Genomic DNA, 10421 nt, shown 5'->3' with positions numbered 1-10421 from the left:
TTATTAGAATACCAGTGAGACACAAAATGCAATCAAACAAATCAATAGCTGGCTTGATATTACTTATTTGTACTGAAACTGTCAGAGAAATTGGTAAAACTGCAACACATTTAACACCCAGCCGTCCCCTACTCCCGGGCACTCACCAGCACTACTAGTAGTTCAGGGGATCTCTTTTTAAACAGAGCAACTAACTCTACCGATAAATGTGTGATTTCTGTCTCTCATTTCACAATAAACATGCCCTCTATGTGATAAATTAACCAATTGCTTACTTTTTCTACATGTTCCTCCAAAGGCAGGCCCATTGTCATCATAATATCCTGTTCTACATGTACATGATCCACCATTGATAAGACATTCTGCATTTCCATCTTTACACGAATCTATTACACTTTGTAAACAACCTGTACCTTCAAGATCAACCTCTGCAGAAAAAATAGTTATTTTTGATTGATTATATGTTGTACGTATACTTTTGAAGATTTATTTAATACTGAATATATGCAATGATTTCCATTCAATCCCTATGCCGGTAAACATTTGATAAGGTGGCAGGGGAGTGCAGATTCGCGAATTCCACATTGACGTGTGGGTACCAGTGTTGAAATATCCATAGAAATCTCGTTTTTGCTTATTTTTCTTTGAAACTACTATGGACTATTGCAGATACTATAGACTACATAAAGACGACTCTCCGGTCCTATGCACCTGTCGCTTTCCATGCCAGATGTAGTGAAAATTGGCCAAATCACCCAAATTTTATAGACCAAAATTAGCCTAACCGGGCCTCACTTTGAACTCTGCCATTCATCCATTTTGTATTTTTAAATCCAATTTCGTAGCATATATGTATAGTGCGAACATAGATGCATACCCAGGTGGTGTGGAATGTGTCTCCCAACCACCACTTTATTTCCCTAATTTTCACTTGAAAAAAGTGGATGGATGACAGCCGAGCGTCTGGCCGACTTTTTGTTCTGATGTTTATGTTTTAGCCTCAACCGGAAGTACGGAGCTAGGAATTTTAAAACACCCGCCATGTAGAATCATTAACCGTTCCTCATTCCCCAGATATATTAAAGAATTAATAATGATAAATAACCAGTAAGATAGATATGCCTTTATATCTACCCTGTCCTGTTTATACAGAAAATCGACCGGGGCCAAACTACGAAACCGCTCCCCTGCCACTTTTAAGTTTTTAAGATGTTTAAATAAAATAAAATGTAGCCTGTCCTGAATCCTAAGACACTTATAGTGATATCAACTGAACAAAAAGTATTGCCGTACCTTGCAAGATAGCCGGTGAATAAGCCAACAAAAGTGCCCACCCCTCCACGCAAAAATCAGCCAAAATTTGCATTCTGAATCAAAGTAACCCCGAAAAACTATTTACTGCCTTTAAAGTTAATTTCACACGATATTTACATTTTAAAGCCTTTCAAATGATAAAACCATGTACTTTTAACATAATTTTGGTATACAAATGCAGATTACCGTACTTATCCTATGGGGACACCCCTTAAAGGCCACCCATCCATCATTTGGGGCCACCCCAGCCATTATATAGCTTAATGGCATTGCTAGATATAGACACAGGTGTTGCTTTTAAACAAAATGGCATGAATAGTCATTATCTAGGCACTAATTTCTTCTTTTGGCCGTTTTATGATACGAATCGTACTGGCTGGGGGTCCTTAGCTTCATTATTATATGGCCACCTACTGCCATTGTGGGACTCGCTAGGCCGAATTTAGTACTCAGAAATGAATAAAAACCACTATAGGTTACAGTTCATTCCGTAATGGGTTTAAATACATGCAAAAAGTCAATATTTGAGCGGTTTGAAAATTTGCCTATCTTCCTTAAGTTTTTAAGATGTTTAAATAAAATAAAATGTAGCCTGTCCTGAATCCTAAGACACTTATAATGATATCAACTGAACAAAAAGTATTGCCGTACCTTGCAAGATAGCCGGTGAATAAGCCAACAAAAGTGCCAACCCCTCCACGCAAAAATCAGCCAAAATTTGCATTCTGAATCAAAGTAACCCCGAAAAACTATTTACTGCCTTTAAAGTTAATTTCACACGATCTTTACATTTTAAAGCCTTTCAAATGTTAAAACCATGTACTTTTAACAAAATTTTGGTATACAAATGCAGATTACCGTACTTATCCTATCGGGACACCCCTTAAAGGCCGCCCATCCATCATTTGGGGCCACCCCAGCCATTATATAGCTTAATGGTATTGCTAGATATAGACACAGGTGTTGCTTTTAAACAAAATGGCATGAATAGTCATTATCTAGGCACTAATTTCTTCTTTTGGCCGTTTTATGATACGAATCGTACTGGCTGGGGGTCCTTAGCTTCATTATTATATGGCCACCTACTGCCATTTTGGGACTCGCTAGGCCGAATTTAGTACTCAGAAATGAATAAAAACCACTATAGGTTACAGTTCATTCCGTAATGGGTTTAAATACATGCAAAAAGTCAATATTTGAGTGGTTTGAAAATTTGCCCATCTTCCTTAAGGTGACAGGGGAGTGCAGATTCGCGAATTCCACATTGACGTGTGGGTACCAGTGTTGAAATATCCATAGAAATCTCGTTTTTGCTTATTTTTCTTTGAAACTACTATGGACTATTGCAGATACTATAGACTACATAAAGACGACTCTCCGGTCCTATGCACCTGTCGCTTTCCATGCCAGATGTAGTGATAATTGGCCAAATCACCCAAATTTTATAGACCAAAATTAGCCTAACCGGGCCTCACTTTGAACTCTGCCATTCATCCATTTTGTATTTTTAAATCCAATTTCGTAGCATATATGTATAGTGCGAACATAGATGCATACCCAGGTGGTGTGGAATGTGTCTCCCAACCACCACTTTATTTCCCTAATTTTCACTTTTTCACTTGAAAAAAGTGGATGGATGACAGCCGAGCGTCTGGCCGACTTTTTGTTCTGATGTTTATGTTTTAGCCTCAACCGGAAGTACGGAGCTAGGAATTTTAAAACACCCGCCATGTAGAATCATTAACCGTTCCTCATTCCCCAAATATATTAAAGAATTAATAATGATAAATAACCAGTAAGATATATATGCCTTTATATCTACCCTGTCCTGTTTATACAGAAAATCGACCGGGGCCAAACTACGAAACCGCTCCCCTGCCACCTAAAGCGTTGTTAAAGATATAATGATGGACCGTCTAAATTTTTTGAAATGTATTCAACACTGACTATATTAGGATATCCTATTCCGGGCGTTTCAGAGAAAGGTCCGCTGGACAACTACCAAAATTTAAAAAAGAACTATCAGGTGCTGTAAGCTCTTACGAATTGTACAAGTTCCGCCACCAGCTCCACCGTAAGAGTCGTAATAACCACTGTTACATGTACAATATCCACTAGACTGACAGTGTGCATTTGGTGATTTGCAGGAATCTGATACACTTGTTGAACATCCACGAGATCCTAGTTCAACCTCTACAGAAAAAATGAGATTCTTAAGTAAGATACATGTGTAAAACATTATGTCGTAAATAACTCGCGACAACAAGGATATGATATGATTAAAGACAAATTTAAATTGATATGTGCTTTTATATTGTCCTGTACAGTGAATGTTTTGTTCTGTATATGATGCAAGTAGTAATGTGCATTTGGTAAATTGTTATGCAACCGGAGGTGACACAAATTGAAAATGTCAGAATAACGTGCAGACTCTACACACCAATTTACAATGAACAAGAGGCAGGTATGACCTTCCATACTTACAGCTGTTCAATTATTACAGCGCTAGGTATTTAAGAAATTTGAAAAATAGGACGTTTCTATGTCCTACATTCGCATACAAATACAAAATGCATACTTCAGAATGGTAACTGGCTATAAAACTTTACTTTTGGTGCAAGTTCCACCAGTTACTCCACTATTAGAGTCGTAGAAACCAGTGTTACATGTACAAACCCCATCCGACTGACACTGTGCATTTGGTGACTTGCAAGAATCTTCTACATAAGTCGAACATCCCGTTGATCCTAATTCAACCTCTGAAACACAATAAGAATCATGTTTTATTTCACATTGAAGCATTAAATAAACATTAATCACTGCAGTTACATACAGACGCACTGATGTTCCTTTGTTGCTGTTGTTGTTGTTGCTTTTTATATAGAAAAAGAGTGCATCCTTATGGCCTTCCTTCCATCCTTCCGCTAGTCACACTTTGTGTCCGGTCCATAACTCTGTCATCAAATAAGGAATTTTAAAATAACTTAACTTAAATGTTCCCCATAATAAGATGACGTGTCATACGCAAGACCAAGACCCCTATCTCCAAGGTCTATGTTACACACAGAGGACAAAGGTTAACCGGGTCTGTTTCGTGTCCGGTCCATAACTCCATTCATTAAGAGATTTTAAAATAACATGTCACAAATGCCCCTATAATGAAAGAATGTGACATGTGCAAGACCCACGCCCTAGCTCAAAGGTACAGGTCACACTTAGAGGTTTAAAGTTAACATGGTCTGTTTTTGTACTACGAATAACTCTGACATTCATTAAGGAATTTTGAAATTACTTGGTACAAATGCTCCCTATAACGAGTTAAATGTCGTGTCAAAGAACCACCTCTAGGTATATGGTCAATGTTACATTTAGAGGTCATCATTTACAGGAATGACTTTGTCACTTTGTCCGGTGCAGTTTTTTCTTCATGCATGAAGGTATTTAGATGTAATGTGGCACAAATGCTCATCACTATAAGGCACCCTTTTCTATATATTTATTTCCTTTTATTGCTCAAATGAAAAGCTTATATTGTACTATTTTCTGGTCGAAGGTAAAACTCGAAGTCAATTTTTTGCAGTACAACATGCTTTTTACATCCAATTTTTAGGGTGTATTTGACCTATCTCTACCTTGTTATTGTAGATGAAAACATTATATGCAAATACAAGTGCTAATGTAAAGAAATTTGCAACGACGGGCATATATTGTGACATTCTGGCACTCCACCTCATTTTTCTTTACCAGTTTTAAAATAGAATCACATTTCACCTTTAGACTAAGGATATTGGCATTCAGTTATAGTTTTGAAGACATTTTCAAACTTCATAATGTCTTCGTTAATAATAATTTATGTTATTACATGACTGTATTCTATTGTTGCTCTGATTGGCTAAAAACTGTTCGAAAAGTAATGAGTACATATCATATCAACTTATCTTGGGTTATAAATAGTACGAAAATAAAAATATATCAAAGTAGGTGCTTGGAAAACCAATATCAACCTGATTTTGGTCTAAATTTATTCCTTATTTTTTTATTAAAGATACAATTTTAATAACAAGCCTGACTACACATTTATTCATGTAATAAAACAATTATTGACTTTTTCATAGGTTGATATCAGGATTTATCAACCCTCAAAATGTTATATTCACCTCGCCTTCGGCTCGGAGAATATAACTCTTTTCGGGTTGATAAATCTTGATATCAACCTATGAAAAAGTCGATAATTGTATAAGGTATAGTTTGTATATGCAACGCATAATCACGTCTTTGTATTTTAACCTTCGACACGTCAAGACATGATATATAGGATTATGACTGACTCGAATTCGATTTCATAAATGAAGTAGTAATAAGTAAAATGTGACATAATGTGACATAAATATATTAAAAATTATAAACATTAAAAAGGAGAATAAACTGCAGTTAAAAGTTTCCTCGAAATAAGCCAGTCCGAGAAATCGACATTCAATCGTATTTTATTTCTTATTGCATACACAGCTCAGCATTATCATGGATCAACTAGTAACCTTAAAGACTAGTCCTTCGATACATTCATTCTGTATTTTGTTAGCTTTCCTGGCGACATAGAAAATGTACAGTAAACTACAAGACAAAGAAGACAGAATGCATACAAATTTTGAAACTTCAAGTTTTCTACAGTTACTAGTCTAACTTATAAAGATTTTTCTTGCATACCAGACAGGGATTTTCGGTATTTTTATCGGTGCTGGAAAAATCCATCTTACACCCCGTGTAAGATGACTCTTGTGCTGTAAATGACGTATCACGAACTACATATATGTAGCAATTTACATTTTATTTCATAAAACGGAATGAATATCCGATATCTTGACAGTTGCTCTTGTTTCCACATAGTATATTCCTCGATTCAAAAAAAAAAACCTTATTTAATTAAAAGTTACGCTGCAATTGATAATATAAAACCGAAACTTAACATTGTTATTTGTCTTTGAAACGTCATGACGTCTTTCCTGTTTACGGACGTTGCTTGCCCGCGCTTTGTTTAAATACGAAGCTAGAAGAAATAGTTCTAAAATGAAAGCCGTTCGATTGATTTCAATCCTATTTTTATTTTTTTAACCCTTTCGCTGCCGAGGAACCAATAACGTTATGTACACTTATTTGCAAAGGCACTTTCCTGGAAATCACCTTGGTTTTGACAGAATAGTTTAGAGGCTTTATTGTTCACAGAATGTATACAAAACCTATAATTTTTAGAAAGAAAAATCATAAATGCATGCAAATGAACAAATATATTCTACAAAAAGTCTTGTTTTACTTTGAAATATGCCGACGTAAATGTGGGACGGGTATACCCGTCCTACCTGAAGACAGCGAAGGGGCTAGATGGGGAAGAATCACTGTAAACAGCTAAAAAAAATTGGAAAAATCTGCTTAGTTTGTAAACCAGTATTTAGAAAACAAAGCAATATGAGGTACCTAATTTCCTTATCGAATCTTCGACCTTTAGAGGAAATATTGAAGTTGTTTTTTCTACTTTACCCAGCAGTTGAATCGCCGTCCGCCATTTTGAAATGTGGAAATTTACAAGTCACAACGGTCATTATGGGCTTTCCTATGTACAGTATTCTAAAAATACTGCAGCAAACACAGATGGGAAACATTCTTTTGATATGATTGGTTGCTCTGGGATAAATTCATGTGACGTCATTTGCATTGTTTATAGATTGGAATGTTGGGAAATCCCAGGACGGGTAAACCCGTCTTGTAGGCAAATACGCTGACATAGTAGTGGACGGGTATACCCGTCTTGTAGGCAGCGAAAGGGTTTTAATCTGGCATGCAAGAAAAAGATTCTGTCACCGGTTGTAGATGCAGATGGGAATATCCGGTTCCCGGGTAACTGGAGCCTCGTAACTGCTAAAACAGTTACCCTCGAGCCCGGAAACTCCTATCTGCACGTACAACTGATGAAAAAAATATTATAAGATGCTTTTAGAAAATTACCTGATTGGTTTTCTAAATTTATCAAAGCAATCTTATCCGTCCCTGCAAAATAGTGTTATGAATAGAATCAATCAAGTATATAAGTGCTTACTGATTTTACACTTTCCTTCATTACTAGCTGTGACATTGTCTTCATAATACTGACTGTTACATGTACATATTCCACCAATACAATCTGCATTTGTTGCATTACAGGCAACATCACTAAGACAGCTGTATCCAAGTCCAACCTCTGTAGTAAAAAGTGCGCCATCACAACATATCACTATAACTAACTAGGCTGATCTAAATATCACAAATGTAACGACTTATGTCCCCGCAACGCGGTCTTGTCGCGAAACTAAAGCCAATGTCAAAGTTAAACTTGTCTTTTTTTGATAATGTTACACCTGTGTATCAAAATAATCTAAATTTGCCTGTAAAATGTTCTACTATTCTGGGTCAATGTGCCCTTGACCTTTAACATACTGGCCTTAAAATCAATAGGGTCAACTGCTGTTTATGATCAACCACCCTATAAATGTTCGTGATTCTTGGCCTAAGTGTTATAAAATTATCGCCCAGAAACGATTTAACTGTTCCGAGTCACCGTAACCTTGATCTTTCACCTTTAAAATCAATAGGGGTCATCTGTTGTTCAGCCTTCTAACCAGCATTCGTGATCTTCAAGACACCGATAAGATTAAACACATAGTCAAGCGGCAGGAGTGTTCTTGCTTGCATGCAAACTAGGGGCAATTCCGTGGACGTTGAATGCTATACATTTGACAGCAAATATTGTCAGGTTGACTGATTGTTTTCTGACCTAGTTTTGAGATATCTTGTCAATTAGTTGTTTATTCTACGGTGTTCCAGAATGTTCTACCACTACACTGATAAACAGGATGTAACACTTATATTTAAAGCCTGGCTTGTTCTATATTTTCCAGAATAATCCTTTAATTTCTGGTGATGCATGCAAGTTCTGAAACATTCCATAATACCTTTAATATAAAGCTGTCAAAGGACATAGTGTGCCCGTTATAAGCCATATTTATGGCCTTTGCGATTGGAAAAAAGAGAATATGTGTATTCTAAGCATCTTGCGACTTGATCGACTCATGAGGTCATCAAAATGGTTGCTATTTGATGAAATTAAACATGTAGTCAAACGCAAGATATTGACCAAAGTTGTTTGTTTTTAACGGTAAAGGTAAGTTTTTATAGTTAATATCGTACGCATACATTAAAATCCCCAATCTAGATATTTTGAATAAAAGGACGTCATTGATATAACATAAAAATATACCAATTTTAAATTTCAAATATGAACAATTGCCACACATTGTCATATATATTAAAGTAAAATAAACTCGTATCGGAAACATCCTTAAGCCTACTGCAGCTACTAGTGGTCATAGCTGATAGCATTTACGAGTTGCGTTCGTTTTATACTTACAATTAATAAGTATAAAACTTGAAGACGTTTTATATGGATTATATATGTAAGTAGAGACTACATTTAGTGCATTAGAATCAGATAATAACATACAGCAATCGTTCTCTAATCAGAGTGTGTATATTAAAATAAAAATCTTTGTGAATGATCGGCACACGTTCTCTGCCGTTGATAAATGTGATTTCAACGAAGTAACTGTAAAGAAAAGTCTCTAAATATGTTATAAAATGCTGTTGCAGGCCCTCGGCCATTGCTTAAATTGTCCTATAACTTTCATGCGTTGATTCAAAGTGCGAGACAACAACAAATATTTAATCACCCAGTCGTTATGCCCATCATGAATAAGTTTCCTTCTCTTAAATGGCTTGTCACAGAATGAGCTATAAATTGGCCGACAAAGTCTGAAATGAGGGCAACAACGGAAACTACGGACGACAGAAAATTTATTTTTCAAGGATTCCATTATTGTTCGTTTATTTATTTATTTATTTATTATTTTGAGTTTAACGTCGAATCAACACAATTATAGGTCAAATGGCGACATTCCAGCTTTGATGTTGGAGGAAGACTCCAGATGCTCCTCCGTGCATTATTTCATCACGAGCAGGCACCCTCTTGTTAGAAAAACCAAAATTCTATTAGCCTGATGGATGGCTTCCTCACATGAATAATTCAACGCACCGAGAGAGGTTCAAACCCACACTCCGAGGGGCAAGTAATTTGAAGTGAGAAATTTTAACCACTTAGCCATGGCGGTACCTTCATTTTTGTTGAATATGATTTAGAGATCCTTTTGAAACTATCAATTCTCACTTTTGAAAAGATTTTATCAATGTACAACACAAGAACGAAATAGTAGAAGAGACATTTGTTTAAATCTTCGTCGTTATATTTTTTGAAGTCTGAATGTTTAAACTCAGTAAAAAGAAAGATCTTATTTAAAAAAGATCATGTTTTTCTGATGAACAATATTTTACCAGTTCGGACATTTAACAGTTGAAGGATTAACATAAACATTTTGGACCTGAAAATTTATGATTTAAAAGATACTTTGTATTCTTTGGATATACTAAATTCAATTTTGAACTGTTGCAAAATATTAATACATGTATTTAGAATTTATATTGATTGTATTTAAAGTTAACCAGAATAAAATTTTGATTTTTCTTGCATATCTGCTGGATTTTACAGTTAAATAACATTTAAATGTATTTTTAGCAGTGTAAGTAATAAGAGGTACATATTATTGTTACCATTAGACGTAACAATAAGAAGACATTAGCTAAATATCCACGCGACATGACTGGTATCTCTTTGATTCCGACAGACCTTCAACATAAAGACCATTCAAAAATAATAGTTCCGGTCTCAGGTAAGTTAAACTGCATGTCATTTATGCAGCTAGTTTCATACATTGGTTTGTTTGATTTTGAAATAATTTAGCAGCCAGCAATCTGATAATTGGAAATTCATTCGTTTAAGAATCATGAGGTAAGGGTATACATTTGTATTTAGAGCACAATAAACACAGTCTCGGAAAAGTTTATGTACTTCCACGAGTCATATTTCCATATTTTGATACCATCAGCAAGAGAACCAACTGCCAAAGTACAAAAGCAATGTTTACCTACTTTAATTCCAAAGAAGAATGACAAGGTTCAAACACTCCAAT

General features: G+C 35.6%; 1 protein-coding gene across 1 annotated transcript in view; it reads right to left on the bottom strand.

Moving 5' to 3' along the window:
- Window positions 1-275: 275 nt before the first annotated feature.
- The window catches only part of LOC128554781 (coadhesin-like), a gene marked incomplete at both ends in the record, with an annotated part of 48743 nt that continues 38597 nt past the window's right edge, over window positions 276-10421 (bottom strand). Inside the window, 4 exons of the mRNA XM_053536088.1 lie at window positions 276-428; window positions 3358-3507; window positions 3924-4073; window positions 7403-7543. Coding sequence (XP_053392063.1) covers window positions 276-428; window positions 3358-3507; window positions 3924-4073; window positions 7403-7543 — 594 coding nt within the window. The remainder of the gene's footprint in view (window positions 429-3357; window positions 3508-3923; window positions 4074-7402; window positions 7544-10421) is intronic.

Source organism: Mercenaria mercenaria, unplaced genomic scaffold (genome assembly GCF_021730395.1).
Source record: "Mercenaria mercenaria strain notata unplaced genomic scaffold, MADL_Memer_1 contig_738, whole genome shotgun sequence".
NCBI classification, from domain to species: Eukaryota; Metazoa; Mollusca; class Bivalvia; order Venerida; family Veneridae; genus Mercenaria; species Mercenaria mercenaria.
Note: the sequence above shows the minus strand (reverse complement) of the source record. Positions and strands in the feature narration are given on the sequence as shown.